Raw genomic sequence first — 23,191 nt, 5'->3', positions numbered from 1 at the left:
CCACTCCCTTCTGGCTTGTAGAGTTTCTGCTGAGAAATCAGCTCTTAACCTTATGGGAGTTCCCTTGTATGTTATTTTTCGTTTTTCCCTTGCTGCTTTCAATAATTTTTCTTTGCCTTTAATTTTTGTCAGTTTGATTTCTATGTGTCTCGGCATGATTCTCCTTGGGTTTATCCTATATGGACTCGCTACGCTTCCTGGACTTGGGTGGCTATTTCCTTTCCCATGTTAGGGAAGTTTTCGACTATAGTCTCTTCTTTAGTTGTTTTTCTGAGGTTTTATCTTGTTCCTTCATCTGGTATATAGCCTTCTGCCTTTTCATCTTGTCTATCTTTCTGTGAATGTGGCTTTTTTTCCCCACAGGCGGCAGGATTGTAGTCCTTCTTGCTTCTGCTGTCTGCCCTCTGGTGGATGAGGCTATCTAAGAGGCTTGATGGGGGGGACTGGTGGTGGGTAGAGCCCTCTTTTTATTTATTTATTTGGCTGTGCCGGGTCTTAGCTGCAGCATGTAAGATGTTCGTTGCCATGTGCAGGATCTTTAGTTGTGACAAGTGGGAGCTTTAGTTGCTGCATGCGAGCTCTTAGTTGCAGTATGTGGGATCCGACCAGTGATCGAACCTGGGCCCCCTGCATTGTGATTGTGGAGTCTTAAACGCTGGGCCACCAGGGAAGTCCCGATCCTAGTATATTCTTAAACTTAGCAATGCAGAGACAGAATGGGGCCACTTTGCCAGAAGCCTCCGGGAGTCATGCTAACAAACCCTTAAATCAGCTGTAAAGCTTATCCTGAAATTAGAAAAGTAATATGAACAAGAAATGGAAAGCAAACAGAAGTGATGATTGGTTTTTCTCCCAAAACACCTTCATGGCCATCATGTTTCATCCACAAACGTTAATGCAACCACTGTGTAAGCCTTTGCAATAGCTCTCCACTGCTGTCTCTCAGGTTTAAGTGATTTAGGACTGTGTCATCTGATAAAACTACTCATGGAGCTGTAGTGATAAGTTGGGCAACTTGCTGAAAGATTTGATGATATATTCTGACAGCTAAATCGCCCTTGGACAGGATACCACATGCAGGTGCTCAGAGACTCTTTCTGGGAATTGTAGAGGTACTGCTACATCCTTGGCATGGGAGTTTAGATTGGAAGGTAGCAAAAGACACTGAAAAGTAAATGAGCCAATCTTTCTCCCTTGGGTTTTGTTTGAACAGGAAGAGAGATTAATTGTCAATTACTGAACTGATTTTTATACATACATTTGAAAATATAGCACTTCAATGATCAGCAGTGAGTAGTAACAATAATGAAACTTTGACAATGTTTTCATACTATTCATTTAGAAACATTTCTGCTTGCATTACCAGAGGCCATATTACTTAAACTTCCCCCACCCCCAGCTGTCTGAGATGTTGTATGAATCCCATGTCTCAAATAATTTCAAGTGAGATTGAAGAACAAACTAATTTCAACTCAGTCTAATCGAATAAGCATTTGATGACTGCATACCTTGTTCTGAGCACTGTCATCTTGTATGTTATCAAGGTGTGATATTTTATTCCTGATCTTGAAACATAAAAAGTGCAAGTTAAAGAATACGTTGGGGGCTTCCCTGGTGGCGCAGTGGTTGAGAGTCCGCCTGCCGATGCAGGGGACGCGGGTTCGTGCCCCGGTCCGGGAAGATCCCACATGCCGCGGAGCGGCTGTGCCCGTGAGCCATGGCCACTGAGCCTGTGCGTCCGGATCCTGTGCTCCGCAACGGGGGAGGCCACAACAGTGAGAGGCCCGCGTACCGCAAAAAAAAAAAAAAAGGAATACGTTGGAAGAGCTTCATAAGAACCACTAGTAAAATTAAAAGAAGTAGTTTCACTTTTGAAGTCAATGGGAAATATAATAGCAAATAAAGCATACTCCATAGAGTAGACAGAAATAAAAGGGAAACAAGAAAATATTGAAAAGAAAAAAGATAATATAATTAGACAAAAAATAAGTTATGACAAAGAAAATGGTTTAAATTTCCTTTGTGAAAAGGAAAGATTAACTATATTCTATCTATAAATGAACCCCATCCTAAATGATGTTAGATGACTAAGAATAAAAAGTAAGCTGAGATGCACCAGGAAAACACAAATAACCACAGAGTAGATGTTGCAATATTAATCTCAAACAAGTGTAAGTCAAAGTCAAAATAATTAAAATGGAACAAAGGACACAATTTTACATTGATGAAAATAGAAATCAAAATATCCTCTTTTAGCAAAGATTATAAGAACTAGGCTCATTGGAGAGTATCAACTAGCAGACTTTTTTCAGCCCTCTTCTTCTACTTAATGTCAGTCATCAGTCATATGACTGATAGGGCCATCTGATACCATTCACTTCACCTTCCCAATCCACTTGCTGCTCATTAGGGAAAATTTCTGTACATCAAGATGTGGCTCATCATCTTTAGGCATTTTTTAGTAGAACTTTCTGAAATATCACTTATTTTAGATTTCTATTGCTACATAACAAATTACCACAAATTTAATGGCTTAAGACCACACTCATATAATAACTCACAGTTCTATAGGTCAGAAGTCTGGGCAGACTTCACTGGTTCTCTAAAGAGGGTTTCACATGGCCAAGATCAGGTGTCAGCTGGACTGGGCTCTTTATGGAGTATCAGGGAAAGAAATCACTTCCAAGCTTATTCCGGTTGTTGGCAGAACTCACTTCCCTACAATTGTAGGACTGGAGTGTCCATTTTCCTACTAGCTGTCAGATGTGGACCACTCTTATAGCTCCTAGAGGCCACTCTCCCATCCTATAAATGGCTCCTCCATCTTTAAAACTAGCAACAGTGCCTTGAATCTTTCTGTTTTGGATCTCTCTGAGTTTCCCTTCTGCCAACGGACAGAGAAAACTCTCTGCTTTCAAAGGGCTCGTGTGATTAGATTAAGTTCACCTGGATAATCTCCCTTTTGGTTAACCCCAAATCAACTGATTAGTACTTTTAATTGCATCTACAAAATCCCATTTGCCATTTAATATGACATAGTCACAGATGTAATATTGGATTCATCATATTCGTGCTCAGATTAGTGCAGGAAATTTTGGTTGGGGTGGAGGGGAGCATAGATATTAGGATTCTGCCTACCACACTGCTCTTAGGCCCTTCTGCACTTACTACCTTGTGAATCCTAAAGGCTCAGCAGCCTTTATAAATATTTTGTAGTCTCTCTCTTAATTTTAACAAAATTAAAATTTTTGTTTTCCACATACTTGTGGCTTTCATAAGATTTCCATGATGAGAGGGGGAAACTACTGATTAATGCATCCATGTTCACATTGAAAGTTTCTCTATTTCTGAGAGTGATTTATCCCTTAATCAAATTGTTTTCTGATTCCGAGATTTGTTTCTCTAGAATTTCCGTTCAGAGTTATCTCACATGCTGCATCTAATAATTTGAATATCTGATATAGGGAGTGGTAGGGGACCTAAATCTGTTCTTTGTTGTTTTTGCTCATCCTAGCTTATTTCTTTCTATATTTGCCAGTACTTTTTGTGAGCTCACATTTGTTGAATTTTATCTGGGGGAATCCTGAGCGTCTAAATTGGGGATAGTTTGCTTCAGAGAGGATTTGTATTCTCATAGACTCCTTCAATTGTTGTTTTAAAGGCCCTAGGCTTCAGGCAGGAGACTTGCTATAAGCTTTCCAACCTTGCCAGAGGTCCAAAAGCTTTGTCTCCAGATGGTAGTTCTGATCCTAGGATTAGCCTTGGGACATACTTATATTTTGAATTTGTTTATTTCTCCCTGATCTGGTTTCAGTTCACCTATTTTCTGTTTCTTCCTACCTCCCTCCCTCCCTCTCTTCCTTCCTTTTTCATATCCTCTCTTACTCACTTCCTCTCCTGCTTAGGTTGTGCTAATAAAAGCACAGAATCAAATGTATGGGACACAGTAGCTCCACTATACTCAGCACTGGTGAGAGTAAAATATTGTGCTCTATTCTGAGAACACTTTTTTAAGGAGATTATGATCAATGTGATGTACATCCAGAGGTTCAGCCATAGTAAAGATGAAGAACAGGTAAGTTTGTTTACTTTGTTTACCTGGGAAAAGAGAAACCATGTTATAACTCTTCAAATCTCTGAAAGGATCTTGTGCTCGAGAGAAATAAGGCTTATCTTTTATTTTCAAGAAGCAGAACCAACAGGTGCATCAAGCAAGGAGGTTCACATTAGCTCAGCATAAGATGGAACCTATAATTATACTTGTACAGTATTGGAATGGGCCGCCTTTGTGAAGTGTGTGCTCTAAACTCTGAGCTTATGTGGAGGTAAGATAACTATTCTCAGCAGTAGTTTAGAGGCCAGGAGTACATTTCTACTTTGACTAAGATGCTGTACCAAATAATCTTTACTCTCCCTTCCTATGAGCCCAGATTCTAGGCTTGTTTATTCCATGACTCTTATACATTTAGATAAAAAATAAGAAATGATACCCATCTGGAAGAAACATCCCACATTCTGACTATAATGGAAGGAAATTTTGTGTCACAGTATTGAAGAAAAGTTTCAAATTGGTAAATAAGAGTAATCGTTAATATATTTTACTTCCAAAATAGTCCTCATAATGGGTCAAGAAAAAAAGGCAGTTAATTTTTACACAAAATATTCTTCTCATGTATATCAACAGTGGGAGAAAATATGACACATTTTTCAAGAATAATGATAGGTTCACCAAGAAATAGAAATTTAGTTCATCTTAAACTAAATAGAATAGACACTGGTAAATGAGAAGAGATGACACAGCATGAGCTATATGATTACATTTAAAATACTCTGCAGGCCAGAAGGGAGTGGCATGTTTATTTAAAGTGCAAAAGGGAAAAACCTACAACCAACATTACTCTACCCAGCAAGGCTCTCATTCAGATTTGACACAGAAATCAAAAGCTTTACAGACAAGCAAAAGCTAAGAGAATTCAGCACCACCAGAGCACCTTGCAACAAATGCTAAAGGAACTTTTCTCGGCAGGAAACACGAGGGAAGAAAAAGACCCAGGAAAACAAACCTAAAATAATTAAGAAAATGGTAATAGGAACATACATATCAATAATTACCTTAAATGTAAATGGATTAAATGCCCCAACCAAAAGACACAGACTGGCTGAATGGATACAAAAATAAGACCCATATGTATGCTGTCTACAAGAGACCCACCTCAGACTGAGGGACGCATACAGACTGAAATGGAGGGGATGGAAAAAGATATTCCATGAAAATGGAAATCAAAAGAAAGCTGGAGTAGAAATATTCATATCAGATAAAATAGACTTTAAAATAAAGAATGTTACCAGAGACAAGAAAGGACACTACATAATGATCAAGGGATCAATCCAAGAAGAAGATATAACAATTATAAATATTTATGCACCCAACATAGGAACACCTCAATACGTAAGGCAGATGCTAACAACCATAAAAGGGGAAATCAACGGTAATGCAATAATACTGGGGGACTTTAACACCCCACTTACACCAATGGACAGATCATCCAAACAGAAAATAAAAAAGGAAACACAAGCAGCTTTAAATGACACAATAGACCAGATAGATTCAATTGGTATTTATAGGTTATTCCACCTGAAAGTGGCAGAATAGACTTTCTTCTCAAGTGCACATGGAACATTCTTCAGTATAGATCACATCTTGGGTCACAAATCAAGCCTCAGTAAATTTAAGAAAATTGAAATTGTATCAAGCATCTTTTCTGACTACAACACTATGAGATTAGAAATCAACTACAGGATAAAAAAAACTGTAAAAAAATGAAATACAGGGCTTCCCTGGTGGCGCAGTGGTTGAGAATCTACCTGCCGATGCAGGGGACACGGGTTCGTGCCCTGGTCCGGGAAGATCCCACATGCCGCGGAGCGGCTAGGCCTGTGAGCCATGGCCGCTGAGCCTGCGCGTCTGGAGCCTGTGCTCCGCAATGGGAGAGGCCACAGCAGTGAGAGGCCCGCATACCACAAAAAGAAAAAAAAAAAATTCATGGAGGCTAAACAGTGCACTACTAGATAACCAAGAGATCACTGAAGATATCAAAGAGGAAATAAAAAAATACATAGAAACAAATGACAACGAAAACACAACAACCCAAAACCTATGGGACACAGCAAAAGCAGTTCTAAGAGGGAAGTTTATAGCAATTCAATCTAACCTCAAGAAACAAGAAAAATCACAAATAAACTATCTAACCTTATACCTAAAGCAACTAGAGAAAGAAGAACAAAGAAAACCCAAAGTCAGTAGAAGGAAAGAAAGCATAAAGATCAGAGCAGAAAAAATGAAATAGAGATGAAGAAAACAGTATCAAATATCAATAAAATTAAAAGTTGGTTCTTTGAGAAGATAAACAAAATTGATAAACCTTTAGCCAGATACATCAAGAAAAAAGGGAGAGGACTCAAATCAATAAAATTAAAATGAAAAAGGAGAAATTACAACTGACACCACAGACATACAAAGGATTATAAGAGACTACTACAAGCAACTATATGCCAATAAAATAGACAATCTCGAAAAATGGACAAATTCTTGGAAAGGTACAATTTTCCAAGACTGAACCAGGAAGAATTAGAAATATAAACAGACCTATCACAAGTAATGAAATTGAAACTGTAATTAAAAATCTTCCAACAAACAAAAGTCCAGGACCAGATGGCTTCACAGGCAAATTTTATCAAACATTTAGAGAAAAGCTAATACCTGTCCTCTCAAACGCTTTCGAAAAATTGCAGAGGAAGGAACAATCCCAAATTTGTCCTATGAGGCCACCATCACCCTGATACCAAAACCAGACAAAGATATCACAAAAAAACAAAATAACAGGCCAATATCACTGATGAATATAGGTACAAAAATCCTCAACAGAATACTAGCAAATGGAATCCAACAACACATTATAAGGATTATACACCATGATGAAATGGGATTTATCTCATGGATGCAGGGATTCTTCAATATATGCAAATCAATCAATGTGATACACCACATTAACAAATTAAGGAATAAAAACCATATGTTCATTTCAATAGATGCAGAAAAAGCTTTTGACAAAATTCAACACCAATTTATGACAAAGACTCTCCAGAAAATGGGCATAAAGGGAACCTACCTCAACATAATAAAGGGCATATATGAAAAACCCACAGCCAACATCATTCTCAATGGTGAAAAACTGAAAGCATTTCCACTAACATCAGGAGCAAGACAAGGATGTCCACTCTCACCATTCTTATTCAACATAGTTAAATAAGGAAGTCTTAGCCACAGCAATCAGAGAAGAAAAAGAAATAAAAGGAATCCAAATTGGAAAAGAAACAGAAATCTCTTGCATTCCTATATACTAACAATGAAAGATCAGAAAGAGGAATTAAGGAAACAATCCCATTCACCATTGCAAAAAAAAGAATAAAATACCTAGGAATAAACCTACCTAAGGAGGTAAAAGACCTGTACTCAGAAAACTATAAGACACTGATGAGAAAAATCAAAGATGACACAAACAGATGGAGAAATATACCATGTTCTTGGATTGGAAGAATCAATATTGTGAAAATGACTATACTACCCAAAGCAATCTACAGATTCAATGCAATCCCTATCAAACTACCAATGGCATTTGTTACAGAACTAGAACAAAAAATCTTAAAATTTGTATGGAGACACAAAAGATCCCAAATAGCCAAAGCAATCTTCAGAAAGAAAAATGGAGCTGGAGGAATCAGGCTCCCCAACTTCAAACTATACTACAAAGCTACAGGAATCAAGACAGTATGGTACTAGCACAAAAACAGAAATATAGATCAATGGTACAGGATAGAAAGCCCAGAGATAAACCCACACACATATGGTCACCTAATTTATGACAAAGGAGGCAGGAACATACCATGGAGAAAAGACAGCCTCTTCAATAAATGGTGCTGGGAAAACTGGACAGCTACATGTAAAAGAATGAAATTAGAACACTATCTAACACCATACACAAAAACAAACTCAAAATGGATTAAAGACCTAAATGTGAGACCAGACACTATAAAACCCTTAGAGGAAAACATAGGAAAAACACCCTTTGACATAAATGGCAGCAAGATCTTTTTTGACCAACCTCCTAGAGTAATGAAAATAAAACAAAAACAAATGGGACCTAATGAAACTTAATAGCTTTTGCACAGCAGAGGAAACTGTAAACAAGACGAAAAGACCCACAGAATGGGAGAAAATACTTGCAAACGAAGCAACTGACAAAGGATTAATCTCCAAAGTATACAAGCAGCTCATGCAGCTCAATATCAAAAAAACAAACAACCCAATCCCAAAATGGACAGAAGACCTAAATAGACATTTCTCCAAAGAAGATATACAGATGGTCAGCAAACACATGAAAGGATGCCCAACATCACTAATGATTAAAGAAATGCAAATCAAAACTACAGTGAGGTATCACCTCACACCAGTCAGAATGGTCATCATCAAAAAATCCCCAAAGAATAGATGCTGGAGAGGGTGTGGAGAAAAGGGAACGCTCTTGCACTGTTGGTGGGAATGTAAATTGATACAGCCACTATGGAGAACAGTATGGAGGTTCCTTAGAAAACTAAAAATAGAACTAACATATGACCCAGCAATCCCACTACTGGGTATATACCCTGAGAAAAGCATAATTCAAAAAGAGACATGTACCACAATGTTCACTACGGCACTATTTACAATAGCCAGGACATGGAAGCAACCTAAGTGTCCATCAGCAGATGAATGGATAAAGAAGATGTGCACATACATACAGTGGAATATTACTCAGCCATAAAAAGAAACGAAATTGAGTTATTTGTAGGGAGGTGGATGGACCTAGAGTCTGTCATACAGAGTGAAGTAAGTCAGAAAGAGAAAAACAAATACTGTATGCTAACACCTATATATGGAATCTGAAAAAAAAAAAGGTTCCGATGAACCTAGGAGCAGGACAGGAATAAAGACGCAGACGTAGAGAATGGACTTGAGGACACGGGGAGGGGGAAGGGTAAGTTGGGATGGAGTGAGAGAGTAGCATTGACATATAGACACTACCAAAAGTAAAATAGATAGCTAGTGGGAAGCAATTGCATAGCACAGGGTCATCAGCTCAGTGCTTTGTGACTACCTAGAGGGTTGGGATAAGCTAGTGGGAAGCAGCCGCATAGCACAGGGAGATCAGCTCAGTGCTTTTTGACCACCTAGAGGGGTGGGATAGGGAGGGTGGGAGGGAGACGCAAGAGGGAGGGGATATGGGGATATATGTATACATATAGCTGATTCACTTTGTTATACAGCAGAAACTAACAACATTGTAAAGCAATTATACTTCAATAAAGACATGAAGAAAAATAAGGGAAATGCTGAATTATATAATACTATACATTGAATATTTAATAAATTAATCCCTATGCTGAGAGTTGCAGTTCCAGAAGTAATGCCTGTTGCATGACAGGACTTAATCAATACTAGTTAATAATGGTTTGAGGGCAGGTCAATGCCTAATATGTTTGCAATACAAATTAGAAGCACAGAGGAATCATACTCAAGGTTAAATTCTTCTAGAAAAGACTGTTGGTAGTTATGAATAGTTAAAGGAAAGGAAAGAAGATTGAAGCTTTCATTGGTGTTGATTCCTTTGAGAGTTCCTGGGTCATTAAACATGAGCTTATTCATATAAATTTTGGCCCTGATTCCTAGGTTTTACTATTTTTCTTTCATATTTTTCATGTAACTGAATTGTACCAGATTGTCTTGGGTGCTCAGCAGTAGATTCTGATTCTAAAATCCAGGACTTCCTTCTCACAGAAGGAAGAAAAGGAACAGGAAACAGGGAGAGGGAAGGCAGAAAGAGAGGAGAGGAAAGAAGGAAAGAAGATGAGTAGAGATGGAAGAGGAAGGAATAAGTGGAGGAAAAGTGGGGAAAAGGAAAAGAAGAAAGGAGAGGTGGGAGAGACATCAGGAGATAGGGGGGACAGAGGGAGCGGGGAGGACCAGACACCTCTCATTCATTTTGACAAACTGGTGGACTCTAACTTTTTTATACAAAATATTTGAAAGTGGGCCCCTAGATGTATATATGGAGGTGCTTATTTCTGGGGAACTAAAAAATTACTATGCAACCCTTGATTAGGACATAAATACTCAGTTGTTGTGGGTTTTTTTTTGCGGTGCGCGGGCGTCTCACTGTTATGGCCTCTCGCATTGCGGAGGCCAGGCTCCGGACGCGCAGGCTGAGTGGCCATGGCTCACGGGCCCAGCCGCTCCACGGCATGTGGGATCTTCCAGGACTGGGGCACGAACCCGTGTCCCCTGCATCGGCAGGTGGACTCTCAACCACTGCGCCACCAGGGAAGCCCAAATACTCAGTTTTAAGCTTCTAAGTTTTATACAATTTAAATACAAGTTTTCAATAGACTTAAACTAGATTCAACACAGAGATAGTACAAATTAATTTTCTTACATAATTAAAATTTTTCTCTCAGATAATTGCATGACATTTGGTAGAAGAATTTTAATTTTGGGAGAGGATGCAATGATGGTGACTTTGGAAGGTCCTGAGCAGGGGCTTTTCCAAGAACTGAGCAGACTATTAAGACAGGAAGGAAAGGAGATGGTAAAGAGGTTAAGTTCTGTGGGCATTTACATCTGGCTGGGTTACATCTGTTTTAGGTTTGCTGTTCTCGTCAGGTCTTCTTGGCAACCTCTTTAAGTATCTGATAAAGCTAATAAATATACTAGAGTAGGCTCAGATGAAGGGATTCCCACTTCCCGAGTTGGTCTGCCTGCAATTATCTTACAGAAAAGTCCTGTTTAAGCCACCTGAGCTGTGATTTTCTAACCCCAAGGATGTTATGGTGAAAAGAGATTAATATAATAGAAGGCATTGCATTAAGCCCTACACTACATTGGTTTGATGAAGCTTGAGGAAAATAGGAATAACTCAAGTTATGTTGAGGATCAGTGATTTTATAAAAAATAAAACTTATTAATGGTCTTGAAAAGATTCTGTATGAATATGAAACCATTGTTATCACTGGTAACGTATCAAAATATCTTGTCAACATTTTTCTGATTCAGACTATTAAATTTCATGTTAAAATATGATAAAAAGATATTCATTAAATAGACCTTGTAGATAGACGAAGCTTGAAGAACAGTGAAGTATAGTTAGGAAACGCTACACAAACAACAAGCACATTTTAGAATACTTTTCCAAAATGATTAAGGACAAAGTTGGGATGTAGTAATAACATTAGTAATTGAAATTTAATTGAGAGCTGAGCATGTATTAGGAACTGTTCCTTCTTCTTTCAATATATTTATCATCTTATGTAATTCTCACAAAACCCCTCTGCAATAAATACTGTTCTATTACTGGTAAGGATGGAATCAGGAACGAAAAATTCCACAGAACGTACTGGTGTATAGAAAGAGAATACAATACGTCCGAACTTGAGGGTATCAGAGTTAATTTCCTACATCTGTACTCGAGGATATTGAAAAGTATTTAGTAGACACAGAAGACAATAAAGTTTATAAAGCTGATATAAAGAGGAAAGAGGAAAGAGCTGATATAAAGAGGAAAAAAGCATTTTCTTAGACTTCAAAAGGCTGTCAGCTTGGCTTAAGGAACTCTAAAATAACAAATTATGTTTGTTTTGTTTGTTTTCATACTATATTGCTACTTGGTGTACTAAAGAGCTTTTAAATCTCAGCAGCACCAGAGAAAGAGCTTGGCTCTGAGTCAGATTGGCTACAGAGACCTGGCATCTTGGTTGCACATATATTATGTTGCTATCACTTAAAGCATAAGTAAAATAAATACACTTTAAGCTTAAATAAAATAAAATAAACTGAAAGATAGTATGATGGTAATAATTTTGGAGTGACAGCAATGTGCTATGCTTTGATTGGACACAATTGAGCTTAACTTGGATATTGTTTACCCTTTTAACTTCTATTTTTCTTTTCATTCTTTCAAGAAGAAGAGGGCTAAAATAGCTGTCAGCGCTCTACTAGCACTAAGCTGGTGACAGTGGACTATTTATTTGGTTCTAAAAAACGTGGCTTAACTGTAGCTGTCAGTAAAATAGGGGCCTAAGCATACCACAGGTGCCCACACTGGGTACCACAGGTGCCCACACTGGGTACCACAGGCCACAAAAAAGCACTTAGTAGTTGGGTGTAATCAAATTTGTGAAATCTGATCCAGAAGAGCTCTTCACTATTTATAGGAGTGCCATAATAAATCTTTTGTGAACTAGAAAATCTATTTGTAATGTGAAATATCTCTTAATTTGTGTTTTTAAGTTTGAATTTTTTGTGTAATGTGGCCTTCTTAAAGTAAGAAACTTCTGTAATTTATGGAAGCCCGGATAAATCTAAGGTAATCAAACATAATATTCATTCATTAGTTCACTGATGGTATGTATATATGGGATGTATATACTAAGCGCTATGCCAGGTCCGAGGGATGGCCATGATTAAGTTCATTAATGCCCTTAAGGTGCTCAGCTGAGGTTGGGGAGGAGAATTCTGATGTGCTAAATATTTTCTTGGAAACTGAAAAGTGGAATAAGTACAAGATTTCCTGACGGCAATGCTGTAGATAATCTTTTTGAAATCTCCTTCTTGCATATAACTTACAAAACAAGAATGTGATGAGTTTGTATTGTCACAACATATTAAATGTTAAATGTTAAGACGAGAAATTTACATAACTTGTAAGCAGAAGGTGTGGTGGCAACAGATGATGAATGGTAAAAAGAAACTTCCCCAAGGACAGCCCGAATAGACCAGCTCCAGGATCAGGTCCACTTAGTCCTCCTTAACTGACCCAGCGCTCCCCCGTAACTCCGCCCACTCTGAGGAGTAGACTGTTAGGAGAGCGAAACTACAAATCCCAGGATGCAGTTGCCCCTCTCAACCTCTATGTAGCCCGCTCGCTCCCCTCATTGCATTCTGGGAAGTGTAGTTTCTAAGTATCTGTGTACACTGTCTAGGAAACCAGGGCTTTTAGGCTTGAGAGATCTGTCTCTCTACTGGCCCCGCCCTTTACATTGACCCCGCCCCAGGTTGCTTAGGAGATGAGAGACGCCGAATCTTGGGCTGTGTCGGCACAGGCAGCAGGATAGGTGCAGAGAGAAATCCTCTGAGATCTGTAACAGGAGGGCAGCCATGGGGAGCTGTGACAGCTCCTGCCAGGGTTGGTGTAGCGGTAGGCAACACTGGTTTGAACTCGGACCCACGGACTTGATGGAGCGCAAGGGCTCCCTAACCCTCCGCTCCCATCACAAGAAATACTCGAAGCCAGTGCTGGTGTATTCCTGGTGAGCGAGCTCTCTTGCAGTTCCTAGGTGCTGGGAGAGGGAGAAGAAGGGAAGGGATGGGGGAGGAGAGGAAAGGAGAGTAAGAGAGGAAAAGGGTCGAGAGGATAAAATAAACAGAAAAGAATGAGAAAAGAGGAAAAGAAAAGCAGAGAAAGAAAGAAAAAGATCATACAAGAGAGAGAACTGGGAGAGAAGAGAGAAAGGAAAGGGAAACATCTTCAAAGGAGAGATGGAGAGGGTCAGAGTGAGAGTAGGGGCAGGGAGGACTAGATAGGAAAGCCCTCCAAGAGCAGCTCCCTAGCACACACGGAGACCTGCTGCAGCCAGACCCTGTCTGCCAGAGATCATAGATCACCCACACAGAGTGTAGATGGAGGGTGTCCGCAGAGGCCTGGAAATCATGTTCTGAGACAAGTGCTTACTTACAAAAGGCAGGGTCTGTTAAGGAGACCAAGCGCACAGGAGGAGGAGATGTCTGTTCAGAAGATGGCCTCCAGGACTGCCTTTCTTGGGGGCAATGAGGCACAATGAATGATTTGAAAGAGGTCCTTAAAATATTCCCTAGGCTACTAGGACTATTCTGGCCAGAGTCTGCAGACCAGCATCCCTCACTGGGTAAACCAACAGACATATTTTATTTGACATGCACTGTGTTTACATTTTTCTTTTAAATTAATTGCCCACATTTAAAACCAGGAGATTTCACATGGAAATCTAGGATTGTGTCTTCTCTTGAAAATCTGAAAGGCTTGGCAACAGAGGATTTTATTCTTTCTGACAACTATGAATGTACTGGAGCTGAACACTGGCTACTCCTTAAGATGAGTCTACTCCTTCTTTCTGTGGTAATTTCAGGTTCTTTCCTGGCTTCAGGAAACATTTTATTTACTTCCTCTGCATTAGGCTTTGGGTTTGGAATTCACTTAGAGATTCTCCTGTTTTTTAAATATTACAGTGACTGATAGTGAAACTACCATTTAATTGGCAGAACAGTGGGGCCTTTAAGGGTATTTAGAATTCTATCCTTTGGGTCAATTTTCCTGGCTGTACTGTTGACAGTAATTGTTTTTGGACTATTTGGAATATTCTGGGAAAGAGGAAGATTTGAAATGAAATCTCAAATCTTGTCTTCTTTATACTTTCACCTTTGAAAGAAGATGAATGATTTTGACTCTAGCCCTAAGGCTAAGTCCTCCTTGATCCCATTTATTCATGTAATGTATAATATGTGAATCCTGTTGTTTCTGTCTTGCAAACTTTCTACAGCCTACTCACTTTCCCATGAGCTCTCTCCCTTTTACTTCTCATCCCTAAAACCAACTCTTTGCCTCTATTGAGCTCACTGTGAGAGGTTATATTAATTTAGAATAAAAATCTACACTGGGAAGCAGAAAATCCTCCTTTAACCTCATACAGGGCTTACCTCACAGCCCTCAAGCAAAACACTTAGCTCTTTCATGATTTTGTTATTCCATAGGATTTAGGTCATAATATAAATCACTGCCCGAAATTACTGTTAAAGAGAAAGACCTTTTTCAAGTGGACAGTGCTTCTGCTCCCTTCTGTACTACCTTTGCTTTGAAAAGTTCCCTTGTGGACATCATAGACATCAATAGCAAAACCACAGAAGAATATAGATGAGAAGGAGATGAGGGACTTTGTAGGAGAGAAGCGTGGTGTAACACTGAAAGTCATTCTGGCCACTGCTGGAAATGTAGAGAGTTCTCATGCTGTTGGTTTTAGAAAGGTTTGGGGGCAGGAAGAAATAAATTCAACCCAACAAACATTTTTGTGTCATGCACTTTGCTGTGTGTTGGAGACACAGAGATGGATAAAGTGGATTCAGTGAGATAATTTGTATAAAGCATTTAATACCATTCCTTGCACATAGTAAGCAGTCAATAATATATGGTAACTAATATTTATTTAGGATAACATAATGGTTAAAAGCTTGAGCTTTAGGTTTGAATACCAACTCTGCAGCTTGTGATATAACAAGTGACATGACTGTTCTAGGCCTCTGTTTCTGCAACTGTAAAATGGGGGTGATAGGATTCTTGTAAGACTAAACAAGGTATTGTATGTGAAGTATCTTCTGACATATAGCCTGGCACATAGTAAGCACAGTAAAGGTTATATACATGTATTAGGACATGGTCACTGACCTCAACTAATTTCATAGGCCAGTAAAGAAAAATGTCAGTAAATTCAGTATAATCTGATTTGTGCAAAATAGAGATGAATATAAGAGGCAAAAGTAACAGGAGGGGGAGGTTAGTGTGTATATGGTTTTCTGAGCAAGGTTTAGAAGGAAGAATAGGAGTTCCATAGGTATACAAAAGAGAATAGGCAAGTACAACGTAATAGTAAGAAGCAGCATCATAGGGAAATAGAAAGCGTTCTCTATAGTTGGTAAATACAGTTGATCTCATTATCTGTAAATTCTGTATTTACAAATTCATCTACTTGCAAAAATTTATATGGAACCCCACATCAATATTTGCAGCACTTTCATAGTCATTTATGGACATGTGCAGAGAGGCAAAAAATTTGAATCATCCCACACACATATTCTCAGTTGATGTCAGACACTCTGCCTTCTTGTTTCAGCTCCTCTTACTGTAAACAAGTAATCTTTTCATGGTCTATTTAGTGCCATGTTTTTTACTTTTTTGTACTTTTTGTTGGTGATATCATTGTTCAGATGGCCCCCAAACATAGTGCTGAAGTGCTGTCTAGTGTTCCTAAGTGCAAGAAGGCTGTGATGTACCTTATGGAGAAAATATGTGCATTACATAAGCTTCATTCAGACATGAGTTACAGTGCTGTTGGCTGTGAATTCAGTGTTAGTGAGTCAACAAGATTTATTAAACAAGATGTCTTTAAACAGAAGCACACATAAAACCGGGTCATGTATTAATTGGTTGTTGAAAGTGTGACCAGAGGCTCACAGGAACCTAATCTTGTATTTCCCCTAGGAGCAATGATTCAGTATTTGCTAATTGTTTGTGACTTTATAGAACATAACAACCTTGAATAATGAGAATCAATTGTAAAATTTGAGAAGCACTTGCATTTCTCTGAGCTGGCTCTGCTACCGGCATCCTTGTTTTCCTTCTGTATTCAACCAGTCACCAAGGTCTGTCCTAGAAAACTGCATAAAGTTCAAATTGTATAAACTTCCAAATGAATAAATGTCATTGACCATTTTGTTTTTATGCATTCTGGTCATAATTGTTTGCTTTCTATTGACTTATTATATATTAAAAATTTATTGAATTTTAACCTTTTATTAGTGGTTATTTAATCCATGAATGCCTACTATCTAAAATACACCATTTGGGTGGCCTCCCAGCTGAGTATTTGATCAACTAAGGGACTGTGCCTATAGGTTTGCAAAATAGAATTTAACTGGGAGAAATTCTGAGGTACATCTGCTTATACAGTAAACATTTGGATGATTCCTGTGTTACTCTTTATGTATAATGTAATACCAGCCTGTTTGACTTCACTGTACATATTAAAAACAGGGCTTCCCTGGTGGCGCAGTGGTTGAGAATCCGCCTGCCGATGCAGGGGACACGGGTTCGTGCCCCGGTCTGGGAAGATCCCATATGCCACGGAGCGGCTGGGCCCGTGAGCCATGGCCGCTGAGCCTGCGCGTCCGGAGCCTGCGCTCTGCAACGGGAGAGGCCACAACAGTGAGAGGCCCTTGTACCGCCAAAAAAAAAAAATAAACAGTTGTGTATAATAGACATGATAAAGTGAAATACCCAGAATGGTTGTTAGAGGTATTTCTGGTCAATTATTGGATAAGAGGTTGCCTAGGAACCATGTCTTCCTTGTAGCTGGAGTGGTGGCTAGAGAGCCATATTACCTGCATCACACCTTGATGCTTCTGAGTGAGAAAGCCCTTTTCTAGAAATTATCTTTCCCTATTCATTCCTACAGCATTTATGGAGCTATATCATCAGATGTTTCCATCGGAAATTATGAGTTGAGGGGAAATTTTCTCTTGGGATATTTTCCCACTCACTGGAATAATGGAATGCTAAGAACCAGAACAACTAGATTTGCCCTTAGTAAATTCTCTGGTGTAAGGCTAGTTCTTATTTATTTATTTATTTATTTATTTATTTATTCTCATCTCTTCTTCCTTGGCCAAATTGACATCTGTTAATAAGTGATGAGCCAAAAAATTCGTTCGAGTTTCCATGAAACAGTTCATGCTCTGGTCTCCATGGTGACACTTAAGAGTTTTAAGGACTCAGCTTAATTTTATATATTTGTAATTTCAATTACGTCTCTCTCCTGCATAAGCCCAAAATTAAAGAGCCTGGGTATTTTACTGTCCTCCCCCCGCCCCACCTGCATTATAGGAAGAAAACAGAAAGAGAAAGGGAAAAAAGGAAGTAAAATTAAAATCCGGTGATAATTGTGGGGTAGGAAACTTGATAGTTTTAAAGATTTTTACAGAAAATCATTTGGGCTGGAGAAATAAATTAAAGAGCTTTCTATGATGCTCTTCAGACTTATACCCTATTGTGCTCTTTGAACAGGGAGTTCATATGTATTCAAGGTACTCCACATTCAGAGGAGAATCCAGTTTCAAGGCACTAGGATATCATTAGTATACTTATTAGAAAACAGAGATGAATTTTCTAATTTGCTGTATGTTCGTCCTATATTTAATCAGCAGTTTTCTCGGGGACTAACCTGGAAGTATTTAGAGTCCTTCACACCACTAAGGACCAAGCTAGAGTTACATAGATCTTCTCTAGCCAGCAATCCCGTCTTCTCACATTTCCAACGCACACTCAGGATAAAAAGGCAAAGAAAATAAGAAAGCCCTTTAGTAACCACATGTTGCAGCCTGCCTCTGTTGAAATCCATAAATGCTTCCCCTTCCAGCAAGCCTCCATCCTTCTACTTTAACAACTTAAGCCCTCAATCGAAAGCTTTTAACTCTTATTTTGTGCATTTTAAATGTTTGGTTATGTGGAAAGGAGAGAGAAGAGACTTTAAAGAAGCTTTTTTGATCGGTAATGAGAAGTGAGAAGAGCAAGCCTTGGGGCAAGGGGTAAGAACACCGTGGGTGCTCAAATAATGTTTATCAAAGAAATTAACAAATGAATGGAGAGAAAGGACACACACACAAACACAAAAGGCACTGCAGGCTGGGGGCCTCTATTTTATACTTTAAGAAAACCCTGAGGTAAGGACTACAGGATAACGCAAATCTGTAATAAAGCCAGAGCTGATTTTCACAGCCCTGATCCTTTTTTAAAAAAAAGTTATTGAAGTATAGTTGATTTACAATGTTGTGTTAATTTCTGCTGTACAGCAAAATGACTCACTTATACATATATATATTATTTTTCAAATTCTTTTCCGTTATGATTTGTTACAGGATATTGAATATAGTTCCCTGTGCTACACAGTAGGACCTTGTTGTTTATCCATCCTATATATAATAGTTTTCATCTGCTAATCCCAACCTCCCAATCCAGTATAGTTGATTTACAATGTTGTGTTAATTTCTGCTGTACAGCAAAATGACTCACTTATACATATATATATTATTTTTCAAATTCTTTTCCGTTATGATTTGTTACAGGATATTGAATATAGTTCCCTGTGCTACACAGTAGGACCTTGTTGTTTATCCATCCTATATATAATAGTTTTCATCTGCTAATCCCAAACTCCCAATCCTTCCTTCTCCCAGTGTCCTCTCCCTTGGCAACCACAAGTCTGTACTCTGTCTGTGAGTCCGTTTCTGTTTCGTAGAAATGTTCATTTGCGTCATATTTTAGATTCCACGTATAAGAGATATCATATGGTATTTGTCTTTCTCTTTCTGACTTACTTGGCTTGGTATGATAATCTCTAGGTCCATCCATGTTTCTGCATATGCACAGCCCTGATCCTGATACAACAGGATGACATTGAAGCATGTTTGGTCACCTCTGTGTAGGTGAATTTAGAGGGGTATAAATCATTAGGCTTCTGATTAGAATGGTAAAGAATTTTAAAATGGGAGCTAAACTCATGTTCTTCCTAGATGCAGTACATGACTTACTAGAGACTGACGGGTACTTAGGAAATTTTGAGTTAAATAGGGACAAACGGTATTCACACTTTAAAGAGACATCTTAATTTCTTAACTCATACTTTAAAAAACATTGTAAATTATAATACTGTGTGACCATTTAAGATGATGTGATAGTAGACCAAAGACGTGGAAATATATTTACTATCTGGTCAGTAGCAGAATTAGAAATTTGCATTCAAGTCAGATGCATATATAAAATTTGTTTTCTAAAACTGATCCTCATGGTATTTCAACTGTTGGTTACCAGAGAAAAACTCAAACATGCCAATTGAAGGGTTTCTCTGTCTCTTTGAGTTTAAACAGTTTGTTTTGGGTTAAAATAGTCTCTTTCCGAACAGTGCCCACTCTTCTGAGTCCTACCTCATCCACCCTCTCCTTTTCCTAGTGGTGTGTGTGTGCATAAGGGACTGAAGTTATATGACATTTGGGGGATGGGGGAGTGAGGCTCCTAGATCTGCATGTGGGTCCTTGTTCTTGTCCACCTTATCCTTTATCCAACTTCTGTGCCTGCTGCTGGTGAATTTTTGACTAATCCACTTGGTTTGTTAAAGACCTGAGGTCCTGCTTTCAGACTCATTTCCATTTTGGCTCTCCTTAGGACTGTAGATCCTGAAGTCATGCTCATCCTCTCCTGGCCCCTGACTTAGGCTGGTGGTAGCCACTGTGGTAGGGGCACCTCATCCCTGAACATGGTGGCCCTGGAGCTGGCCCACTGACACTCAATTCAGCTTTCATCAAATGCCCTGCAGAGAGGGTGTGCATATGCTGTGGTTTGCCCAGTAGCGTTTACTCCCATTGGCCTGAGATTTATTAAAAGCCCTTCTCTCATTTTTTTAAAGTGATCTTCTTTACAAAATAAATGATAGGGTCACCCTACTTATGCCGTGTTTGGGAGCTTCTGGATCTTGTTGTTAATAGAAGTTTGAGAAATTTAGACATTTTACTTCTTAGCAGGTCCTGACTTTCAAGAAAAACATCTTACTCAGGACTAAACAAATTTTATTGTTAGTCAGAAGTTAATCACCAGCACTTTATTTTTCTTCATATTCCTGGCAAAACAGTCCTATATCTTCCCAAGGCAAATGTGGATGCCTCTGATTTATTAGAACAAAGGTTATTTTAAAGAGTTAAGCAAAGAAAAGTGCAAAGATTAATATTTGAAAATATAATCTCACCTTAAGTAAGTAAAAAAAGAAGCAGCATGTTATGAATTCTTTTGATAAAAATATATGTCTGTATGTATTGAAAAGAGACTGAAAGGATATTTACCATGTAACACAAAATATTTATTACTGGATGTTGGATTTATGGACTATTCGTCATTTTCTTTTTTCCTCTTTGCCACTTTTACATTTTCCATAATGAATGTGTATTATTTTCATAGTAAGAATAAAGTAAAATGACTTGAAAAATTTGATATCACTTTCTACAGCTTTTCCCCTGAAGCAAACATTCTCTAAATGATCAGGATTTAAACAGAATACTTCATCTCTTTCAGAGTCTGAGTCATTCTTCATGGTTTATTATGAGTCTTTTTAAAATATCTTTTTAATTGCTAGTTTATGTTGGGTAAAAAGGATGATGCTATTCACATGCATTTGGTTTAACCACACTTTCATTCTTGTCTGTGTTCTATAATGGTAGATCCTATGCCATGGTTATTTTTAGTCTAGTGCTACATTCTTATTCCTCAACATACACACATATCCACAAATGCTTTTGAATGGAGTAGTTTTGCGGGGCGGGGAGCACCTTATTTTCTATTTTTCAGGATGATGTAGGACATTCTACATCCTTTTGTCATGACTATATTTTTCTTTCAATGCTATTCTCTTTAATGAAATCCCAACCAAATTCGTTTTCTGAAAACCAGTGGTTATAAAATTGTGCCTTGACCTTTTCGTGAGGTTTTGCTCAGTTTAACTGGTGGCCAAAATAAAACAGCTTTACTTGCAAGATAACCCTTGCTCTGCAAGGCAGAGTATTGTAGGACAGGCATTTCCTCATGTGAGTGCACTTGGATTAGGAAAGATCATTGCTGTATACAAGTACCTCTGCCTGAGCCAACTCCCTACGTGTCCTTGAGACCATCTCTCTCCTGGGCAACAGGAGTCACCAGAGGCTTGTCATAATGCTACTGTAGTCTTCCTCACAGATAGTCACAAGTGCTTTTTCATCAGCTTTCTTTCTCTTACTGATGATTCTTTTCTAGGTAAGGATGTAGGGAGTGAAGGAGGAGGTAAGAAGAATGTGGGGCTTAGTGACATTTTGATAAGGAGAGTTTCAGTCTATGGACACAGGATACCCAGGCTCAGGGCTCAAGGTTTTCAATAGCGCTAGAATTAGCACTGTTAGATAAACTTCTCTTAGTTGGCCTTGGAAGCCACTCCATCGGTACTATTTTCTGTGTGTACTGATCAGGCTTCTTTTGATTGCAATTGACAGATACTCGGCTTGCACTAGCCTAAGGAAGCAAGAAAATGAATTAGTTCATGATATTCATGGAATGGTTGATCACTAGATAAGAAGGAGGGCACGGGTGCAGCTCGACCTCAGGAGCAACAGGCATAAGGGATGCTAGTGCATCTGGGTCTTGCTTCATTTCTTCTCTCTCTTCCTCATTGTGTTTGCCTCATCTTATCATTGAAGACTATAGGAAACATGGCTGCTGTGGTTCTGGAATTTATAACTTACATCTTCATCCAACAAAAAAAGTTGTTTTTAAGGTATTTTCAGTTCTGAATTTAAAAATTCCATGTCAGATGTCCATTTCTGGGCCAAGTATTTGTTTGGGGTCATCTGACTGGGCAAGGTTTGGTGGAAAATGACAGCTTTCCAATAGCCATGGGGCAAAATGGACATATCCAGGAGAAAGAAGGAGAGCTAGGCTGATAATCCTATAGATATCTACTATATCCCATCCTATTCTATAGATATCTGCTATATCCTATAAAGAGCTACTACAGTGTAGAATGAATTCCAATTTCCAAATACCCAATTTTATAGCAAAAGTTTAAAACATAACCCTTTAATATATCGATGATTTCCTACATTAGCTGTTATTTTAACTTTAAACTCCCCCACCCATGCAGTTTTTAAAAATTGACCTTAGATGTAACAGGCAGAAAACAGAAATATTGTGTGAGGGAGCTCCCTGAGTGTGAAGACTTAGGATGGAAAAAAAACGAATGAAAAATGTCTCAATAATTTTATTAATGGTGGTGGTGGTGTGATGAATTGGGAGATTGGGATTAACATATATACACTAATATGTATAAAATGGACAACTAATAATAAAATAAAATAAAATAAGCACACATTTCTAAAGTTAAAAAAAAAAATTGACCTTAGATGTAACAGGCAGAAAACAGAAATATTGTGTAGAGATTTGGTGAACATATTTTTGTGATGCTTTGAAAAAGTTCTGAATAAATTTGAATATTGTATTACTGTTTTTGATAGACACATCTTTTATTATTGTTTCTAATGTTTAATTTTGAAATACAATTACATTTTATTGTTATTAGTCACACAGTGTGTTTTCTTTATTTTGATCAAACTAAGTTTTGATGCATTAACAAAGGTAATTATTTAGCAGAAAAATTATATGTTTCTTTGTTGAGATGTTAGATCCCCAATCGGATTGTTCCAGGTTCAATCAAATGGAAGAATTAATAT

The 23,191-nt window shown here is 38.3% G+C and overlaps 1 protein-coding gene across 5 annotated transcripts in view; it reads left to right on the top strand.

Moving 5' to 3' along the window:
* The window catches only part of CFAP95 (cilia and flagella associated protein 95), a 132,565-nt gene that overhangs the window by 33,500 nt on the left and 75,874 nt on the right, over positions 1 to 23,191 (top strand). For 2 of the 5 annotated variants that reach the window (XM_028493893.1, XM_028493892.1), the window contains exon 2: positions 3,906 to 4,075. The exons of 1 other annotated variant lie outside the window; for it this stretch is intronic. In XM_028493893.1, the coding sequence (XP_028349694.1) occupies positions 4,065 to 4,075 (11 nt within the window). In that variant the 5' untranslated portion in view covers positions 3,906 to 4,064. Of the gene's footprint in view, positions 1 to 3,905; positions 4,076 to 12,718; positions 13,399 to 23,191 lie in introns of those variants that run through there. 2 more of the 5 variants (XM_028493894.1, XM_028493896.1) reach the window with 2 other exon arrangements.

Source organism: Physeter macrocephalus, chromosome 9 (genome assembly GCF_002837175.3).
Source record: "Physeter macrocephalus isolate SW-GA chromosome 9, ASM283717v5, whole genome shotgun sequence".
NCBI lineage: Eukaryota > Metazoa > Chordata > Mammalia > Artiodactyla > Physeteridae > Physeter > Physeter macrocephalus.
The sequence above is the reverse complement of the archived record's forward strand: the minus strand, read 5'-3'. Positions and strand labels throughout refer to the sequence as shown.